The following is a 22572-nucleotide window of genomic DNA, read 5'->3' as shown; positions in this document are numbered from 1 at the left end:
CTTTAGAGTATTTGTGTTTGTATCAAAACAAAGAATCAGGCTTCTTGGGGACGGTAGACCCTGCACGTTTCGGCTGGATCACTGCCATCCCTTGTCTATCTGTATCCAGAGCCCTGGTATCCCCAGTGTTCATGGGGAAGTCTCACGGGAAGCATTTAAACAAAAGTCATGGTACACTCTCCCTTCAGTCTCCACAAGTTGAGGTGGCTGTGTGTGAGTATTCAGGTTTCTAGTTTCCTGATTCTTCTTGATTCCTATCCCATTCTTGAAAGATCTATAGATGCTCCACACTGTTTGCAAGCATTTAATATGCTAGTGGGAAACATACAAATTTATGTGTCACCAAATCATCATTCAGTGAAGAGACCATCCAACCTCAAGTCAGGAGACCTACATTTCAGAGCTCTTTCTGCCTGTCCCATTTTCAATGAGTCACTTAGCACTGATGGACCAGTTTGCTGAACATTTAGAGGAAAAACATTCATCTCTTCTGTATCTTTTCTCCCTTCCTTTTCCTCCCTCTAAATCTGCCCATGTAAACCCCTTCTCTCTTTCAAATTAGGACCTCTTTAATTGTTGTTACATATGTGTGTATATACACATAAAACATAATATATATACATATGATATATTAGACATAAATACATCCTGCTCAATCTGAACAATGTTACTTATAAGTTAATCAAATCGGTTTCTCCTCCTCCCCTCCCTCTACACCCCCCCCCCCCTTTTTGAGACAGAGTCTCACTATATAGCCTTGTCTAGCTTGGAGTTTACTATGTAGACTAAGCTGGCTTCAAACTCATAGAAATTTGCTTACCTCTGCCTCTACCCCACCTCCCTTTCCTAACCTAGTGTCCGAATGGGCTGCAAATACATCTATTGCAATCCACACTTGCCCCCTGGCCTTCTGTTCCTCCTTTCACAGCCTTGTTGTAAAGTTTAGCATCTATTGCTACTATCATCTCCTAACTGGTCTCTTGGATATAAATCTTTCCCTCAATAATGTGTCACATGTGACATGCTGCCAGGATTACAACATAAATGTGATTGCATCCCTCTTTGGCTTGACAGTATTTACTAAGGAATGGCTCTCCATGACACAGGAGGCACAGCCAATGTTGTACAACTTACATGACATTGGAAAGCCAGTCAGAGCAGAAATGAAAGATCCTGTTGGCTGGATTCACTGCCATTAGCCACACAGACAGCCAGAAGTGGCTGTGGGGACTGACAGGAGAGGGGGAATCAGTGGTGGTGTGCCTGAGAAACAAGCATCACTCCCTGACAGTGCCTTTGGTCTTCCTCAATGGCTTCCCTGCTGACACAAGAATGTGTGAACTCCTGTTACACAGTGGAAGAACCATTTCAGTGGACAGGATCAAGATCAGAATTTTCATGTAGCCATCTCTTTCAAATACATATATCATGCAGTGCAAGAGAAAAGAATTCTTTTAACTGTGTGTCCAGAAGGGTGACATTAGCAATACCCCATACACAATGAAGACTAGACTAAGATTTCTAATCCTACTCTACTTTATCTGTTAATATGTTCCTGTGTTTCTGTATGATATTCAACTAGTTTTTTAAAAGTGGCTACTTTCTACTTAAGGAATTAGTGATGTGTTTGTATTTAATTATGTATGCTTTTGGGGAATCCTTCTGACATTGCCTCCCATCTTGTCAGGGGAGCCCTAGGATTACAAATGTATTCTGTATTGCATCTAGCTTTACGTGGATTTGGGGGATTAGAACTCAGGTACTCATACTTGTGTGGCCAGTACCTTTCCCACTAAGCCAAGTCCTTGGGCCCCTGCATTTTTAAGAGTTGTGGTCTTTTCTGAGGAATCAGGCTGGCCCTTTTTTTTGCCCTTGTCATAGTATATACTTTCACTGGTCCTGAGGGAATCTGCTTGTCCAGTTTTTTTACTTATCCCAGAGAATGAGAAGAGACCCATGAAATTAGACATTTTAAGCTAAGGTATTGGTGTTCACAGATGTTAACATCCGTTTTTAGCACAGTGGTTTTAAGTGGTTGAAGACTGTGACCCTGCCACTGTGATCATCAAGGACCTCAATGTGTCCTCAGTCTCAGTAAAGCCCACCCTGGCACCCTGATGGCTTCTCTTCTCCTCCATACCTCTCAGGATCTTTTATCTTCTGAATTTTACTAACTCTGAAGAAAGATGAAGAGATAAAGGTAAAATGAAGTACAGAATGAAGATTCTGGATACATTTTTTTTTAAGTCCAGTATCCTAAGGTAAAAGATTATCTGTATTTTTCCCTGGTTCTGTGACTCACAGGACAAATTGAAGATGGACGTAGTTAGTCTCTTCTCTGCAATGTTTTCTTTAGGACACAGGCTGCTGAGTGTTTCCCAGTGTTGAGACTGGGCATTCCTTAGTGCTTCTCTCAATCCAGGTCCACCAATTTTATGGCTTGTGCCTTCCATGTAAGTTGCTGTGTGTGACCTTTGCCTGTTAATCAATTTTCAAGGTTGTATAGATTTTGATATAGTCAGTGTTTTCCGAAATATTTATGGCAAGGTTGGAATAAATGTTATGAATGTTACTAATTGGAGACAGCTTAGTTTTGTTTTTCCAGAATGGCAACCTGCTCATGGAGAATATAGTTTAGAGGAGTAAAGAGAACCCAGAACTCTTCCAGATGCTGACTGTCTCACTTCTTTACAGATGTGTGTGGGTGTAAATGATTTTGAAGCCTGGATTAGTCTTTTGGTTTATGCAGGTAAGGGAAATGCACAAAACCTACTGTACCTTGCTTGGTGCCTGTTTAGTTTCAAAGCTTTGTGAATCAAATTGCTGATAGCTGAACTTTTTCTGCATTTCAGTGAGCTTGAGAAGGAGGTAGTGGTGCCTTCCTATGTCCAGCCCCTTCCAGCTCGAGCTCTTCCCTGTGTGTGCATTGATTTTCAATTTTGACTTTTAACAAATTTCAGCTCACATGTATTGATGCATCTATTCTATTTTTGGCATAGGCAGTTTTGCTTATAGAAGGTATTGCAGCCTGCAGCATTGATTGAGAATAGCGTGTTTCTAGTGAGGCAGCACTTTTTCTGCCTCAAGTGGCTGGCATGAAGATAGCTTTCAATCCATAGTTCAGTGAGCCTGCACTAGTTTAGATACAGCTTTCCAGATGTAGAAGAGGACAGAAGAGAGAAAGGCCACGGAGGCAGGCTGTCCTCGGAGGCAGGCTGTCCTCAGCGGCAGGGTGGGGTGGTGGAAGCTTCTGAACTCTGTCTTCTGTGGACCTTGACCCTCCTGTGGAGCATGTGTGGTGAGTGTGAGGCCTGACTTGGAGATCTCTAGACTTCTTTCAGCGACTCCAAGACTTTCCAGAGAAAGCGAACAATTTCTTCACCTTTCAGCACTGGAGAAATAGTAATTCAATTCAGCTCAACACTCTAATCCAGTACGTTCAAGTTGGTGATGACACATGACTGCCACATTTTGCTATTTATTTATTTACATAGACGACTAAATTAAGACCAAGTTGGGGGAAGTGATTGAAAGGGGGTGCACCATTTGTTCTACAGCATATACTTTAAGTAGCAGAGCTAGAATTCTGTGTATTCTTTCTGGCTCTGAAGTGCATGTTCGAACATACTGTGTTAGGTGTATCAGTTGGGATTTCGTCTTCCCTGTGTTAGAGAAATCCAGCTACACTTGGGTGACAGATAGGGCTTCTGTTACTGCACAGGACAAAAATGTGTTGCAATGCAGGTACTTAGGTCCTCCTGATTCTTGTTCTGCCATCCCTAGCACATGACTTCCGCTGTTACTATAAAGTGGAAGTTCGCATTCTGGTAGTAGTATGTATTCCAGGCAGGAGGAAGAGAATGGATAAAGGAGATGGATTTTTTTCTGCCTTAAATATGCTATTTTTTATTAACCAGAAGAATAATAGCTTACCTCTTACCTTTTTAAATAATAGCTTAGCTTTTGTGTTTTGTCTTGAAACAGTCTCCTCATGTAGCCTGGACTGGCTCCGACCTTATATTCCTCCTGCCTGTCCAGTGGATGGGATTACAGGTGTGTATCAGCACACCTGGTGATGTAATTTTGTTTCTATTTCATTGGCCAAGTCAACATTACATGGTGCTTTCAATGTTCAAGTACCTAAAGAGTTAATTTTAAGTCAAATGTTCTGAGATACATTATATCTAAGTTATAGCTCAGTACATTTTGATATAGATCTGTCATTTTTGACAAATCTACTCATATATTCCATCCAAGATGCACAACATTCCATGTTGAGGGGACAATCTGTGCCAAGCATTTTGCTCTCTTGAGTGGAACTCCTGCTCTTCTAAGCAGGCAACAGTTGGCTCCTGCCACAGTGAGGTTTAGTGTTGAAACACTTAAGAAATGACTTAGAAAAGGAGGGATTACAAAACAAAGCGATATGCCAGAGAAGATGGTAGTTACCATTAAGTGAGACTTTAAGGGATGTACTCCTGGTTCTCAGGCTTATCTGTGTCTACAGTCTGTAATGTTAAAGGGAAAGAGATTTGAAAAGTCTGAAATGGGCCTGAAGTTGTCAAATTTAAATCAAGTAGGATAATTGGTGTGAAAGCTCCTTGAGATCTAGAAGACGCTATCCACGTACTTAGAATTGTCTTTGTCTCATAAAAGGCATCCCTTTTTGTATTTTTAGAACCTATTTTATTAGCATATTTTAATTGTAGAAAATAATGGGTCCCATTATGGAGTTTTCTCACAAGCACAGAATGTACTTTGATCATATCTACCATCCCACTCTCTCCCTCAACCCTTTGCAGGTCCTATCCCCTCCCACAGAGGACCTGCTCTACGCCTTTCTACCTTCATGTCTTTTTTTGGGATCTAGATTCTGAATAAGAGGAAAATATGGATATTTGGTTTTTTTTTTTTTAAGCTTAATTCTCTTAACATGTTGAGTGTTTTCATAGAGAAAGGATGAAGAACAGACCTAACCTTAGTGACTGGAACAGCACAGTAGTCAAATTCAAACATACTTGTTAAATACCCTGGATGTTAAATTTACAATTACCCAAAGCCAAGGCAGCAAGTTGTACAGGTGCTCTCTCTTAATTCCCTTTCAACCTACTTCTCTTTCAGTTGGGTGAACTGAACACAAGGGCACGGAGTTAAAATTTCTTGAAAACCTCATTCCATATGAACGTTAATGGATAACGACTTTCATTATAAATTCCCACTTATATAGCACTAAAAAAACTAGCCTATGATCTTACTCATATTTGTGAAATACATATTTTATTTTGAGATATGCCACTTTTCAAAATATAAAGCAATGCTGAGTTTTTGGAATACTTACCTAGATAGTTTGTCATTTGTTCTATTATTTTGGAAAGAAAACATTCTTGCATTGACCCCTTGAATCATTTGCAAGAAGGTAAAGTCGGAAGCTCTTGTGAGGACCTGAGGGCTCTCTGGAGAACTGCAGCCCTTGAATGCTGCATCCCGCAGGACCTATGAACAGATGGGAAGGATGCACAGTGCTTATTAAGCCAGCCTTGTCAGTCAGTATCTTAAATTCAATATTAAATAAAATAAATTAAATATCTTAAATCCTTCCAATGTCACTCTTGTCTGTAGACTTTTGTTATAATTCACACCCATCAAAACCTTTTAATAGAGAAAATAAACACATCTGATAATCCAAACTTTCATTCCCTTTGGCTTCAACACCTTTTCATGAAAATTGGTTACTATTACTGTTGATTAAGGTCTTCCTCACTTGTTCACAATCCAGGTTGGATTCAGTGCTGGCTTTGCTGGTCCTGGGGGAAGCTGCTAAGTTGAACATGGCCTGCTTGAAAACTCTGATGGACCTAGTGAGAGAGTTCCTCTCCAGCAGCTTGTTTATTCAGAACAAGGTAACACCTTTAACACCTTGCGGTTTAGATGTGAAAAGGACCTGGCTGGAAACATGCTTTATCCTTATCATTATGTAAACTGCATGTCATATTTGAGCATGTGATGTGTATAAATCTGTAATATTTAATAATTAAATATAAAAGTGAATATTCACTTACCCTAACTTTATGACATAGACACTTTATTATCATGTCTATTACTTGTTGTATTTTACACATTCCTTATCAAATCTGTTTGTATGCACTTATCCATCACTAGAAAACATACACCCCATGACAGAGTTAGAATCAGAAGAACAGTTAGCTTTTTAAAAAAGTATTTATTTATTTATTATGTATATAGCATGTATGCCTGAACATCAGAAGAGGACACCAGATGCCATTAGAGATGGTTGTGAACCACCATGTGGTTGCTGGGAATTGAACTCAGGACCTCTGGAAGAGTAGCCAGTGCTCTTAACCTCTGAGCCATCTCTCCAGCCCAACAGTTAGCTTTATATGCTCTTTTATAACTGTGTCCATCACCTGCATTCAGTCCTTACTTATCTCCTGATAGCCTTTCTTGTTCTCTTTCCTGCCTGTTATACTGTAACCACGTGTACATTTGTTTATACAAAACATTTATTATTGATTAGATGATACATATGAGAGAGAAAGTGTATAATCCAGTGTGAAATTCCAAATGGCTATTCTAGCCATATTGAAGTTCATTAGTATGTATAGGGTTTGGGTCTGGTTAATTCTGGTGTGTGGTTTCTCTTATTTGAAAATTCTTTATAATAATATTTATAAAAGTTTTTGAAAATTTTACATTTTAATGGAAAGGGGATCATTTCTTTTTTTATTGTTGAATATTGTTTGTTTCCAATTTTTCGCAGTTAAGAAACAATATTGAACTAGAAGTCTTTTAATTTATTTTTGTATTATTTGACAATTTCACTTATAAATGCAATATATTGTAATCATATTCATCCTAATTTTCCTCTCTTGTCCCCTCCCAATTCTGCTGACCTCCTACTATTTTATGTCATTTCCCCCTCTTCTTTATGTTTGATTTTCCTTTTTTTGGTTTTAATTGAATTTTTTATAGACTATATTCTGATTATGGTTCCTCTTCCTCAACTTCTCCTAGATGCTTCCCACTTCCCACCAATTCCACACACACTCTCTCTCTCTTTCTTTAGAAAGCAAATAAACTAAAAACAAAACCAACCAACCAACCAAAGAAACAAACCAAAGAAAGTACACAAGAACACACACACACACACACTAAAACTCATAAAAACACAAAATTGGAAACCATAATACATAAGCAAATCATGTAGAAGCTTTTTGAAAAAAATATATATATGAAAATATATATATATGAAAAAAAAATGAAACCACCAAATAATAGCGAGGCAATGCCCCTGCTAGACATCTTTTCCCATGTAGTGAAATCTCTTCATTGCTGGGAATGGGTTACATCTGACTGAGTTGTTGGCCAAAGGGGTCCCATTGAACCCCCTCAAACATTTCCGGCTATTGTCAAGGCTATGCATTGCTCCCCACAAACTGAACCTAAGGCCCTGTTGCTGAAGACAACACTTACATATCTCATTGAATGTGGAGAAGTCCAGCTGGTGCCTAACTAAAGCCTTTCCCCCTAATGACTAGTCTTCGTGTTACTAGAAGGTACTCTGCATGCTACTGTAGGAGAAAGATAGCCATCAACAAAGCCACAAACCTTGTCATCTACCAAGCTAACCTGCCTGTAAGAGACTCTCATGCAAAAGTGCCACAAACATTGAGGGAGTAATCATGTCTTTTTTTTTTTTTTTCTTTTGACACTCTGGGTTTCGTTAGAACTGCTTGCAGGAGTATGAGTAGGGAACTGTTTACTAGATTTGACTCACTTACCAGTGGCTATGCAACTAAAGAAAATCATTAGCTGCTAATAGATTCTCTGGTGGGGGTAGGGCCTCATGAGTCCCTCCACCAGCAACGATGGATTGTGGTCTCAAGACTGCTGGCCCGAGACGGGTATCAATAGCGTCTGTGCTTCTGTGATGGCAACAGCTCTGTCTTACCCAGAACACAGTGCTTTCAGAGCACACTTTCCCATGCTCTGGCTCGTCCACTCTTTCCACCTTCTTTCCTACATTGTTTGCTAGGCCTTCAAGAGGGTCATAGAGATGCACATCCTGTTTAGGGCTCATCTCTTACCTATCCTCACCTTTTGACCAGGTATGAAACTCCCTATGAACTGCTGTCCAGAGTTAAAACAAATCTCTCTGCCTGCCTTAGTCAGTGTTCTGTTGCTGTGGCCACAGCAACTCTCATACGGGAAAGCCTTTAATGAGGGCTGGCTTACAGTTTAGAGCTTTAGTCCATTGTCATCATGGCAGGGAGCATGGTGGTGTACAGGCAGACATGGTGCTGGAGAGGTAGCTAAGAGTTCTACATGTGGACCCAGAGGCAGTAGGAAGAGTGAGCCACCGAGCCTGGTTTGAGCTTCTGAAGCCTCAAAGCCCAACCCCAGAGACATACTTCCTCCAACAAGGCCACACCTACACCAAGGAGGCCACACCTCCTAATCCTTTTAAGCAGTGCCACCCACTCCCTGATGGCTAAGCATTCAACTCTGTGAGCCTATAGGGGCCATTCTTACTCAAACCACACACTGTCCAAGGTTAAGAGCAACATAGTATACTAGTCTATGTGTTTAAATATGAAAATTTAGAAGGCCCTTTGTCTACACGCCCATATAATAAAAATCACAAGTATATTTCCACTTAAGGTCTGTGATCACCACAGCCGTAGATTTAGACCATATTTACAGCGTCGGGCATGTATCTGGTCCTGTGGACAAGACCTCAAATGAAATCACAGAGTGGCTGGTTACCCATCAAAGAGTTCTGCTGCTATTGTACCTGTGGGTTTGCCTTCCTTGGAGACTGGGATTGTAGCTATCAGCGTCTACAGCTAGGGGATGCTGTTGAGTTTTATCTCCCAGCAGTCTGCACGGGACATTCTGGGACTAGGAACACTAGCCATCATGGAGGTCGCCTCTAGTTCCTCTCCGGCTTGATTTCCCTGTACCCTGTAACCAAAGTATGTGGTATCATCAACAGTAGGAATTTTTGCATCTGCATTTGCCATTCTTAGAAATGAAAATTTAACTCAGTTTTCACAGTTTCTTTCAAAGACATTAGTTAGTGAAATACTATGATCTCTCTCTCTTTCTGTCCCCCCCCCCCCATGTCCCCTGTGTTTGTGGTGTTGGTGGGTGTCTGTGCTTGTGTATGTGTCTGTAGACCAGAGGTCAATGTTAGGTGTGTTTGCCTATCACTCTCTGTCTTATGTTTTGAGACTATCTCTCCCTGAACCTGGAGCGATATTCTGTTTCCCTGTCACAATTCTAAGATTCCAGGCATGTGTTGCTAACTATGTGTGTTTTATGTGGATGCTAGGGATCTGAACTCAGGTCCTCAGGTTCGCATAACAAGCATTTATGCACTGAGCTACCTCTCCTCTAGCTGCCTCCTCTCTTTTTCTATGAACTTCCCTGTGAGCCTGTTCCTATGAACAGGTTCTTGGGACACATTCTTTAATTCTGTCCTGAAAGCTGCAATGTTTTTGTATTTCTATGAATATGAAAGTTATATATACTAGAAAAGAGTATTTTCCAACACAATATGGAGAGTGATATTTCTTTTAATTTATTATTTGAGAACTTCATGCACATAATTCGTCTATTTTGATCAAATCGTCTCCTACTCCCGTACCACTTTCTTCTACTGTTCCCTCCCAACTTCATGTAGTCTTTCCTTTTTTTAGGCTGCTGAGAACACTTAATGCTGCCAGTATATGTATGGATATAATGACAACTACTTGGGCAGCCTACCAGGCACTGATTACTAAAGAAGTTGAGGTGGCTAGAAAGATGACTCAGAGGTTAAGAGCACTGGCTGCTCTTCCAGAGGTCCTGAGTTCAATTCCCAGCAACCACATGGTGGCTCACAACCATCTCTAATGGCATCTGGTACCCTTTTCTGGCCTGCAGACATACATACAGGCAGAACATTGTATACATAAAAAATAAGTTAATTAATAAAAAAAAGAAATTGAATGCTTGTTGCTTAACATATATATTAGTTACTTAAATTTCTGAACTAATGTTTTTCATAAAACATACCCATCCCAAACTAAGTTTTAATGAGCACATTTTGGAAATTTTAATTTGTTTTATAACAATTGCATGACATTTGAATACATCTTTTTTGTTAAAACCATACTATACATACAGTTTCTGACAGAATATACTTTGGCTTTCTAATGCATACTTTTGAATTTTTTGTTTCAGGAAGAAAATCATAAGGCATATGACCTTTCCTGGGCCTCAGAAGTTATCTTCACATATACAACAATTATTTCGGAAGTGTGTTTATATGCAGCTACCTCTTCTCTGAGGAAAACAGCTTTGATTGGGTTCTGTGACTGTACAAGTCCACAGAAGGAGCTTGTGTTCATGGACAAGTGGGAAGAACCCCCAGAATTAGAGGGAACAAGCATTTTAAGTCTTTTGAAATATTTCTCTTCCAAGATCTCTGTCAATTGTAAGTAACCTGCTTTTCATTTTAGTGAATAATACTTTCCCAATGTCCCTGTGTTCTATGTATTGTAGTTAGAGTTTTCCTGCCTGGCCCAGTCAGGACAAATCTCTCTTACCCGCCAGTCCCACAGTAGCTCAGACCCAACCAAGAAAGCACACAGAAACTTACATTGTTTACAAACTGTATGGCCGTGGCAGGCTGCTTGTTATCTACTTCTTCTCTCTTAAATTAACCCATTTCTGTTAGTCTATACTTTGCCACATGGCTTGTGGCTTACCAGTGTCTTTACATGTTGTTTTTCATGGCGGCGGCTGGCGGTGTCTCTCCCCAGTCTTCTACTTCCCAGAATTCTCTTCTCTCTTGTCCCGCCTATACTTCCTGCCTGGCCACTGGCCAATCAGAACTTTATTTATACAGAGCAATATCCACAGCACTTCCCCTTTTCTTTTTTTTTTTAAAGGATGGTTTTAACTTTTACATAGTAAAATTACATATAACAAAATTATCAAGCAAGAATTACAGTTACAATATTAAAGAAGATATCCTATCTATCTTATATTTGTGAGTCTAAGGTTTTATATCTAACTTATCTTTTATCATAACTGAGGAAATTATAACTATCTAGACTTCAACCACATCAAAGACCTCAGAAGGATATAATATTACCTGAGAAATGGGAGAAGGATGCAAGCAACTTTCGGGAGTCTTGCAGGGTAGACAGAGACAGCTGGCAGCCTGGACAGTCACCTAATGTTTCTTTGTAAAGTTGGGACATTTGTCTTCAGCCCACAGGGCTAGAGTCTCTCAGTCACTTCTCTCAGTGTCCTGTAGAATTTCTGGCAGCTTCCTCTGCGAAGCAGGAACCTGAAGGACCATTTTGTCAAGCAAAGTTCAGTGGTCACCTTTCTATGGGTCCTGCATGTCCAGTTGATCGAGCAGTCCAGGCAAGAACAGTTTCTTGCCCAAATGGCTATTTTTGCCAAGGTGAAGATAAACTCCATATGAAGTGTCTTCAATGCCCATCCTCCTCTCTGAAGTAAATCGGTGCTGCCAGGAGCAGACATGTCTCATTGTCCAGAAAGTCTAAATTTTAAAAATATTTTAAATGCCATATTCTGTAGACCTTTGAAGTGTTTGAAGATTACCTGTCTATCTGAAATATCTCTGTGTATAGCTAGAAGACTTAACTAACATGGCTATGAGTATGATTATCATAGATGACCAGTTATTAATCTATTTTTAATTATCCATTACAATTTTAAATGAGCTATACAAACATAATACCTTAAACATGAGTAGAAATATGCACACCGTATAACAAAATTAACCTTAAGTTTGTATCAATAGACTAAAATCTATACCAATGTAAAACATTTTAAACAAGTTGTTGCTCTTTAGAAGTTCATTAATCTACCCTTTCATCCTATTATATCTATATCATATCCCCTCTTTTTCTTTAGAAAGAGATCACATTTATAATCAACCTGCTTTAAATAAAAATATTGGTTTTTCTCTGTCCCACACCAGAGGGCTCTTCTGATTTGGGACACAAGAATCTCTTAACCTTTTCTTTTAGCAATATGTCTGGGTTTAGAGAAGGAGTGAGCCAATTCTATCTCCAAAGCCAGCTTGATAATTTTGGGAATGTGGGCATAGTTTCTCTTACTACTTCCTGCTGGAGGGGGGCGCTGTATCTTATGGGGATACAAAGAAAATTTTAGGGTTATAGAGTAGTCCATTAGGGTGAACCTCTGAGCCAGTTGCCTTGAAACCATTCTGGATGTCAGATCATCTGGGCCATTGTGTCATCAGAGACCTTTCAGGTGGTCTTGGCTGATCAAACCTGATGTATCGTAATCTGAAACAAGTCCATAGCCTCTGGCTTTCTATGGAAACAAAAGCAGAGACTCTCTTCCAAAGCAACATATCCTTATATCCAAATTTTGAAGTCAAGGAACCTTTAAAATTTACATATTTATTTGACTCAACAGCTTTTACAATCAAATCTTTTTCTGTAGTTAAAAATTCCAAAGACAAGATAAACCAGATTCTCTGTGCAATATCCATCTTTATAAGACTGAAAGGCCACTGTGGCTCCTGGCTCTGCCCACCTCAGCTTCCCAACATGGCGGTGGTACAGTTTACTGACAGCTCTGGGTCTGGAGCCATGTATACCATCAACTATCAGAAGCAGTTCTATCAAAGCAGTTCATAGCCCAGAAACCTTTTGTTGTTGTTGTTTTAAACTAGCAAAGGCTAAATCTACCACACAGCAGAGTAAAGTGCCGCTTGTAGATTCTTCATTCCTGCCACACTGAAGGTCAGACGAACACGCCAGGAACCTGCCAGGAACCCTCCATAGTAGCTCAAACCGGCAGGCTGCCACTAACTTGAGAAAGACAACTAGGAAGCTGTTTTTAGCTCCATTTAGAATCTTTTTTCTCAGGTTCTAGGTGGAAACTCTTGCTAACACGTTGGACGCCATTTGTAGTTAGAGTTTTCCTGCCTGGCCCAGTCAGGACAAATCTCTCTTACCCGCCAGTCTCACAGTTGCTCAGACCCAACCAAGAAAGCACACAGAAACTTACATTGTTTACAAACTGTATGGCCGTGGCAGGCTGCTTGTTATCTGCTTCTTCTATCTTAAATTAACCCATTTCTGTTAGTCTATACTTTGCCACATGGCTTGTGGCTTACCAGTGTCTTTACATGTTGTTTTTCATGGCGGCGGCTGGCGGTGTCTCTCCCCAGTCTTCTACTTCCCAGAATTCTCTTCTCTCTTGTCCCGCCTATACTTCCTGCCTGGCCACTGGCCAATCAGAACTTTATTTACACAGAGCAATATCCACAGCAATGTATAATAACAACTTTTCATAAAATGCTTACATCTAAATATGAAAAGTAGCTTTCAATTCAGCAAGACTTCCTAGGGACAGTATTTTATAAAATGGATTTTTATAAATCAATAATTATAAGACAGATGATATGCAAAATAAGCTCAGTAGGTTTCTGGCTTTCATGATGTGATTTGCAAAGTTGAGATGGCTGAGGCGACTGTGGGATGTATCTGCACTGCGGTTTCCTCTCCACTCTGCTCCTTCCTGAGGAGTTTCCTTTGTTCCTGTGAGTCGCTGCCTTTCTCTCTTTCTCTTCTGTCCTTTTTCTATCAAGAAACTTCTCTTCAATTACTGTATTGTCATCGTCGTCATCACCATCATCATCATCATCATCATCATCATCATCATCATCATCGATGTCGTCGTCGTCGTCATCATCATCAATTACTGTTACTATTATATTTTGCTATGGGGTTCCAGTTGGCCAGAAATGAGCCATCTTCCTTCTTCAGCCTTCCAATCCTGGGGTTCAGATTTATGCCCCCCCACACTCAACTTCAACTTACTTTTACTCATTGTACTTCTCATTGTGGGTCATTTTTCATCCCTGACTCTGTACCTGCCTTGAATGCTGAATCTATAAAATAATCCTAGTGCTATGATTCTTGAGACTAGCAGAACCACTGATACTACTTATACAAGAGCGACCCTAATTTGAGAAGACCTTTCAGGCTGATTGAACCTCACAGGTATGCTGAGAGTTGTCGCAGGTCATTATTTTTGTCTGTTGTTGGTGTGACACTTTCCTCTATGTCTGAGTCTGGAGAACCACCTCTCAGTTATGTGTCTTTCCTCAAAACCATAATTGACTCATGCAGCATGAGCTATGTTTAACGTAATTTGGGGTAGTGAGATTTCAGCGGCAGATTTTAATATTTACCTCTTAAAGCCTAGCTGATAGTTTTTATATTATTGAAAATGGATTTTTTTGATACAATATATTCTGATTATGATTTCTGTTCACCAATTCCTCCATGATCCTCCCCACGTTGCCTCCTGTTTTAACTCATTTCCAGTATACCTTGCTTTAACTAACAAATTGGATTCTATCATTTCTGGGTCAATATGCTCCACCTTTTCTCTTTTTTTTCTTCAAAATTATGTTTGTTACAAGCGTCAGTTTCAGACAGGTCTTTATTCTTTAGTACACAGTTCTATTTCTGCAGTGTTTGTAATATTGATGAAGTTTAGAGGTTACTTTTCATGCATCTTGGCATTCACATTTCTAATCAGTCTTCTCCTATAGCAGCTCAATATGTTATTTTAATCTTCTAGGAGCAAAGGATTCTACAGATTGTAGACTTTGATTCTTGTCTTGTGTTTTGTAACTTGGTATGTCTGATCTCCTTGGCACTGAGTCCAGACATGGTGTCTCCAAGGGGAGGACCTGTCCTCACAGATGCCTCTTAGCCACCCTATGCTGGGACCTCATTAAAACCGATCATTTCCCTCCTCCTCCTTTGCCATCTATTTTCCCCAGATATTTGATAATTCATTGAGGTAATTTGCTCATTATTAACAGTTTCTTACATTTTAGATGCTCTCATTTTTCTAGGATTCATTTCATTTTCCTGTTGATCCAGAATCTGGTTGAGTCCTTGGAGGAGGCACTGTGTCTCTGCTGTCATCTACCATGTACTGTTTGTTCCGTTTTCAGGCAAACACAACCCCCCCCCCCCAAGACCGGCCTTTTCCCCTGCAGCAGTGTCCTTAGTGCCTTCCTGACACCTGTGTGCATTTCTTTACCCCTGTAGCGACACTACTTCCTGAAGACAGTTCTGTGAACTCACCTTTGCCAAGCACAGTTGCCTGTGGCATTTTCTTTACATTCTTAAAAACACAACTGCACACACTTGCTTCTATTTGGTATGGATTTAACATCAACGGAAAAGTATGATATCCCCAAATTCCAAATTCTGATTTTTTTTTTATCAATTTTTCTCAAACATAGATACTTGTAAAAGAAGCAATAGTTTTTATTAATATTGGTGCCACTCCATGGCTGTTTGCCATTGGACGAGTCCTCTAGGGACTTCTGAATCTCATTATACCAGCCACCAGGCAATGCTGTGGATTGAAGAGACAGGGCTGCAGATGACTGAACATCACTGTTTTATTCTTTTAATGAATCATGGTAGAGGCCAGGCAGCAGTAGTCCCTAACAGATTGGGTTCTAGAAGATGCTCTTGGTATGTTCACATGTGATGTGGAGACAATGGATAACTTTTTCCACAAGCGGTCTTGAAATTTAGCAATGAAATACTTAAGTAGAATTTTTTTAAGTGCCTTTGCACAATGGACAAGAAGGTATTTTTAGCAGTGGATGCCTTTATAAAGACTTGGTTCTAGAGGAAGAAAACAGATATATCAAAAGCACCCTGTAAAAGATATCAGCACATGTTCTATAGTAAAACATTTATATGCAATACATAATATGTCATTTAATATTCTGCATATTTTAGAACAGTCAGTAGTGAATAATCTTTGTAGTTTCTTTATGAAATAATTGAGTTAATTTGGTTACTTAATGACATTTGGCTAAATGCATGTCAATATTGTGTTTTACAGTTTTACTTCTTCCTATCAAAACAAGAGAATGCTTTACCTCTGAACATAGGATGTTGGCTCTCCAGTTCTCATGTTTCTGTGGAGTGTATGACTTTCTGTGTCAGTAGCTATCATGAAATTCTATTGCTTGATAAGTGAATTGCCCACTTATCAATATTTATTTTCAAAATAAGTATTCAAGTTAATTTTATGAACAATCTAAAATACAGTATTCATGGAAACTTAGAAAGTTTTGTAAACATAAACCTACTGTAATCCTGTGCACAAATATTAGTGAAAGAATGAACCATATATTTTCACAAACAAGAATAAAACCACATGTGTGTATTTGCATCTGTACACAAATAGTTACTTTTTCTGTAGTTTGAATATTACATATAAGATAGACGTTCAGTTCTATTTATGTAATTTTGGAAATTTTAAGTACTTTCCATCATGCAGACATACACGTAAAATAATTTTAAAGTATCTTTGAATATTCAAACCCAACCTTTTATATTTATAATTAGAATATGCTCAGTAGGGAATTACAGATGGTATACAGTCTCATTCTGCTATAAAGTATGAAGTACATTAAAGATTGAATAATGGCTGTACAGTTTGGCAAACATTAAAAACCAACAAAACAAACTTGCAAGGTACAGAGCAGACAGATGACCTGTTAATGGAATCCCAGTATTCTGCTCTATCCAAGCAACACCAAGAACATTCTTATGGGAATATTGCTAATACAAATGTTTCAATGAAGTGACTATTTCACAACAGATTCCCTGATATTTTGCTCTGGTATTTCTACCCCTTCTGTGATGTTCTCTAAGTTACAGATAGAGTTGTGAAGTAGCTGGGCTCACCATGGTAAGCTGATCACATCATTGCTTCTAGTTATAGTTTTTTTTTTTTTTATGATGGCCACCATTTGATGTACAGAGAAACTTGTTTGCTGAAGGGTAGTAGCTATGCTTATATGTGGATATAGGGATAAGACTTAGGATATACAAAAGAATCATGCTGATCTAGCAAAGTGGGGATAGTAGATTCTTTCCTAAGGCCCAGGACCTCACTATCCTTGGGAAGATGGCTTGGTTTCTAGCATGAGGCCTGATTTCCATCCTGTTGAGAGGGCCTTAAGTACAATTAGACAGCTGTTGGTTACCGCCATCATCTGAGTGCCACTGCTGCACCTTTATGGATATCTTGCTATGCTGGTCATTGTTGGGACCATAGGAATTACAGCTTGGTAGGAATATCAATTGCTTTCCTCTGTTGGCAAATTGCATAATATTTTCTGGTACCATGGAAAGTAGACTGGAGGAAGGTAACTATCAGGTTAGATCCGAAGTGTGCTGTGTCTTTAGCAGTGAGGGGCTTTCCTTCAGCCCCTGAGAGGCAACCTGCCCCAGTCAGTGGGGTCCTCAACAGGGACCTAAAGGGAGAGCTGACAATTGAGAGGGACAAGAGACACAAAGAATGAGAGCAAGGCAGGACGTCTGATCAAGCTCCAAAATTTTATTTTTCTCTCAAGGCATATATAGGTAGGTAAAGGGGGTTTCAAGCAGGAAGGGACTTAATTATGGGATGTTCGGCCAGCAGAGAAGGTTGCTCTTGGGGTTATCTGTCTACTCTTGACTAACTGCCTAATTGCTTAACTGCAGCTCATTCACCTGATATCTGAGAAGAGGTTCTGGTATCTGTGGGAAGAGGTTCTGGTGCTATGGAGACTTAAGCAAGGCCTAGATCTAAGAAAAGAGGAGAGAAGCCCAAATATGGCAGCATGTGTGTTAAGGGTCACTTAGGCTTATGGCTCCTGTCAGCAACCAAGGGTAACAGCTGGAGTCTACCTTGTTAGAGAGTAGAAAGGAGGTTTTCACCCTTTGACAGGGAAGGGAGAAAATTTTCTGTCCCAACCCTAAACAATGAACTACAGGCAATTAATGACTGCTGGGACAAAGCCCTCTGAGAGGAAGGAGACTCATTTGAGACAATGCCTTCATAAGATCTGGCCATATGCAAGCCTGTAAGGCATTTTCTTAAATTAGAGATTGATGGGAGAAGGCCCAGCTCTGGGCTGGTGGTCCTGAGTTCTATAAGAAAGCAGGCTGAACAAAGCCATGAGAACAAGCCAGTAAGCAGCACCCCTCATGGCCTCTGCATTAGCTCCTGCTTCTAGGTTCCTGCCCTGCTTGAGTTCCTGTCCTGACTTCCTTCAGTGATGAATAGTGATGTGACAGTGTAAGCTGAATAGACCCTTTTCTTCCCAGCTTGCTTTGGTTATGGTGTTTCATCGAACCAATATAAACCCTGACTAGGACAATTATTCAATACAAAGCGGTCAACCCTGAAATCACATGAACACAAAGAAAAAAAATGGATACAGCAGGTTATTTTTTATATATTTTTACATATACATACATGTATGATAAAGTGATAATCAAAGACAAAGAAGCTATACATGCAAGAGTGGGGGTATGGGAGGAGTTGGAGGAGGTATCTAGGAGGGGCTGGAGGGAGGATAATAGAAAAGTGATGCAATTCAATTATAATTAAATGCATTAAAATTAAAAATGAAACATTTCAATGGATATTATGACGATTTAGTAGTCACAAATGAAAAGAAGTACTTATCATGGCTTTTTATTTCAAATGCTGCAGGATCATGAAAATTAGGCACACTCTGATTCCACAGCTTGAAAACTCCCATTTGCACAATTGCTTCCCAGCTGACATGCTCTCTTCTCCTGCTTAGGGCACCAGAGCCTCCACCTAGTGCGCTCTACTAATTAGCATTAAGTACATTTTAAATTCCATTTCCAAATGTTCCCATTCCTGTTGTCTTATTCCACTATAACATTTAACACTCTCTAAATTCAGGTATGTTTTGGGTACCCTTCAATAAATCATACGTACTTCAAAGTTTGGAGATAATATCTCTTCTTACCCCTCCTTCAAAAGATCTATTGCCTGATGTGGAATGTGGCAAATTTTCTGCTTAGTTTTGTGGGCAACTAATTCCCTTCCTAATTGTTTCTTTTATATAGTGCCAAGATTCTTTACTAGTCCAATGCTTAACACTTTGATTATAATTCTGTTCCTTCCTCATTCGTCCATTTTTTTTTTTCAACTAGACTAGTCTTTCCCTTTATATTTTTCCATTTCTAAGGAGTCTGGACTTTCATGTCTGTGTTTGTTCTTGTCTTATGACTGAACACAAAAAATCTTCAGGAACAATGCAGAAGACTGTCTTTTTTTGTAAAACTTTTTTGATAAAACCATGAGCAGTAGGAAGATAGAAAGAGTCGTGAGGCAGGAGAATGTAGTTCTCAGTGCTCGCAAACTTTATGTGGAAAGTAATGTCAGTGGGCTCATGAAGGGCTGTTGTAATGGCTTCTCTGTGGCTGGAAAGATTTCAGGATTGTGTCTTCAGTACAGAACGTGAAATAACTTAGTCACACATTTTATTATCCTCACATTCTAATAGTCAAAGCATCAGAAATGCAAACAGTCAAGGAATTTATATATTTTGAACTGACTATCTTTTTTAGAAACATTAAATGTCAGAGGGCTTTGTATATGCTTGATATGTGAAGATCTGACACCACTTTGTTTCATAACATTAAACAGCTAGCTTTAAGGTGCTGTCCTGCGTAGCTTTGGCTGTCAACTTGACGCAGCCTAGAGTCCTCTGAGAGGGAAGCCTCTCTTGGGGAATTATCTAGATCAGATTGGACTGTGGGCATGCCTGTCAGGGATGGTCTTGATTATTTGGTATGGAGGGCCCAGTCTACTGTGGGCACTACCATCCCTAGGCAGGTGGTCCTGGGTTGTACAAGAAAGCTAATGAATGAGCCAGAAAGCATAGTTCCTCCATGGTTTCTGCTTCATGTTCCTCCCTGCCCCGAGTTCCTGCTCCATTTTGCTTCCATGATGGACAGTGACCTGGAAATGTAAGATGAAATAAACTCTCCCCCCCCTCCCCCAAGTGGCTTTTGGCCAGAATCTTTTTTTATCACAGCAGCAGAATTAAAGTTGAACAGGCAGATTATTTTATTTTCACAGATACCTGATGAGAGTCATGCTTGTCTCAGTCCTTGTCCTGTTGCTGTGACAAGACGCCATAACCAAGTCAACTTTTATAAAAGAGAGCACTTAATTAGGGGCTTCTTTACAGAGGTTTAGTCCATTAGCGTCATGGCCGGTAGGCATGGTTCTAGAGAAGCAGCTGAGAGCTCTACATCCTGACCAAGGAAGCAGGGGGAGAGACTGGTCCTCACATGAGCTTTTGAAACCTCAAAGCCTGCCCCCAGTGATACACTTCCTTCAACAAGGCCACGCCTCCTAATCCTTCTAATCACATCAAACAGTTCCACTCCCTGGTGACCAAGCATTCAAACAGAGGAGCTTCTGGGGCCAATCTCATTCAGACCACCACAATGCTTTTTTATCTTATTCACATGTAACCTATATGTGTGTATATAGTTTAATAATGACAAAGTCTTTTTATGTTGACAACTTCTGTTCTTATTTAAAATGCATCATTGTTTAGATACTGATTGTTTCGGGTACATTTGTCAAATACCACCTTTTAGTTTTTTAAAACTTTATAATATTCTAGTTTTCTCACTTGGTTTGTGTTGCCATTCTATTCACTTCCAGCTTTCTTGTTTTTTTAAAAAGGAAATACTCAGTAGCTCAAACATGGAGCTCCTATGAGAATATTACGTATAACTTGACAGTTACCCATAACTTGACTGAATGCATCTGAGCCTTGGTCTAACCAACAGTCTTTGAGGAGTGACCTAAACTTGACCCTGGCCTGTCTATGTGGTTTAATATTTTGGGAAGAGTCTACCTTGAAAAGTAACTGCTTTGCTGTTGTGTTATTGTGACCCATCTGTGAGACAAGCATTACTAAACAGCTTGGCCTTGATTGGCTCTCTCTGTGTGTCACTCATACTGAGAATATTTGGGAGCTGGGAGATAGTTTGCCTTCAAGCAGTATGCTTCCCTATATATCTTCACACATATGGACAAGCATGTACACAGAATTACATGCATAAATGTGTGCCACAAATATTTGTTTACATGCTGTCCATGGTGGCATTTGATATATATAGCACTCATCCAGGGGCTGGAAAGAATTATCAATAAGTTGAATTTGTATAATTAATTATCCATTTTATATTTAAAATTTTAATGATCACACATTATAACTCTACCTAGCAAGTTCACAGTTCCTCATGGAATAGTCCATTAATGACTAAAAGAAAATATAATATAGTATCTTCATGTCTAAGGGAAGAATCCATAAAACAGAGAAATCACAATTTTAAAAGACATGATTAGACAATTCACAACAAAATTTTATAAAATATGTGCATAAAAATTAGTTAACATTAACATGCAAATGAAGGCTGGAGAATGTGTGCAGGTTATGATGTAGAGAGGATGATAAAAGGAAGTCTGTCATCGCTGTTGCATCCTCATGCCCCATGTCATTTCTAAGCTTGGGATGGCTATGACTGGACCAGGAGCAAATCCTAACTTGTGTGAATCTCTTTTTCTCAACTGCCCCCTTCCCTGAGACGAAGCTGTGTGCTGTACCCTGACCTGCAACTCAGGTTTTGGAATATTAATCACATTCCCCCTCCTTGTAAATTTCTCGGAGAGAGTGCTTACAGCATCCAGTGTGAGATGAATTCATCAGCTCTCCAGGCTGCAACAGGATGCTTTCTGTTTTCTTACACTTCAAGGTGGGGCTAGGGGGATCTGGACCGACCTCACTGCATGGAAAATGGCCTGGGGCCTGGGTCCCTGGAACACAGAAGCAGCTTGGTAGGACCTGTTACAGGTTCTCTTTCATTTCCCATGTATTGCAGCTTTGAGCTGGGCAGAGAGTTCAGGAGAGTGCAGGAGAGATAGAAGGGAGTGTTTTCAGTTCAGAATGGCTGGCAATAACTGGAAATAGTAAGTGTAAGGAAAAAAAGACTCCATAGCTTGTTTGTAGTTCCATTTCCAAAGCAAAGTTAATGGCTACATTTTGTGGCCTATGACCGTGTCATGCTCAGCAAACATGAGAGCAGGCACCCCCCCTCAATATTGCTTCAGTGAAATGTAATGTGTGGCATCTGTAGAAAAAAATTATAGATTTAAAAGCTTAAACTGATCTTCTACATTTATTTTAGGATTTTCATAAAATCCAAACTAACTAGGTAAAGGGTCACTGGGATATTTTAGAGTTCAAACATCTTGCCATTTTTCTCAGGACGTTTTGTCATCATTTCTATCCATCTCTGTTTATGTTTCAATTAAAAGGCCCCTACTGTTTTGTTTTGCTTATCTGTGTTGCAGTTACCATAGGGCAGGGGTTCTCAACTTGTGAGTTGTGATCCCTTTGGGGGTTGAATGACCCTTTCATGGGGGTCACCTTACACCATTGGAAATATACAGATATTTACATTATGATTTATAACAGTAACAAAATTATATCTATGAAGTAGCAATAAAAATAATTTTATAATGGGGGGTCACCACATCATAAGGAACTATATTAAAGGGTCAAAACATTGGGAAGGTTGAGAACTGTAAAGGGAAGGCAGAGCTTTCTCTCCTGACCTC

At 39.7% G+C, this 22572-nt stretch overlaps 1 protein-coding gene across 2 annotated transcripts in view; it reads left to right on the top strand.

The window, feature by feature from the left end:
- Nucleotides 1-22572, top strand: part of Tmem232 (transmembrane protein 232) — a 332354-nt gene that overhangs the window by 19256 nt on the left and 290526 nt on the right. For both annotated transcript variants that reach the window (XR_004943602.1, XM_036173475.1), the window contains exons 5-6: nucleotides 5777-5900; nucleotides 10246-10498. Coding sequence is in view for 1 of the 2 variants with exons in the window: in XM_036173475.1 (XP_036029368.1) it covers nucleotides 5777-5900; nucleotides 10246-10498 (377 nt within the window). In the remaining variant the exon portion in view is untranslated. The remainder of the gene's footprint in view (nucleotides 1-5776; nucleotides 5901-10245; nucleotides 10499-22572) is intronic.

Source organism: Onychomys torridus, chromosome 23, assembly GCF_903995425.1.
Source record: "Onychomys torridus chromosome 23, mOncTor1.1, whole genome shotgun sequence".
Lineage (NCBI taxonomy): Eukaryota > Metazoa > Chordata > Mammalia > Rodentia > Cricetidae > Onychomys > Onychomys torridus.
Note: the sequence above shows the minus strand (reverse complement) of the source record. Positions and strands in the feature narration are given on the sequence as shown.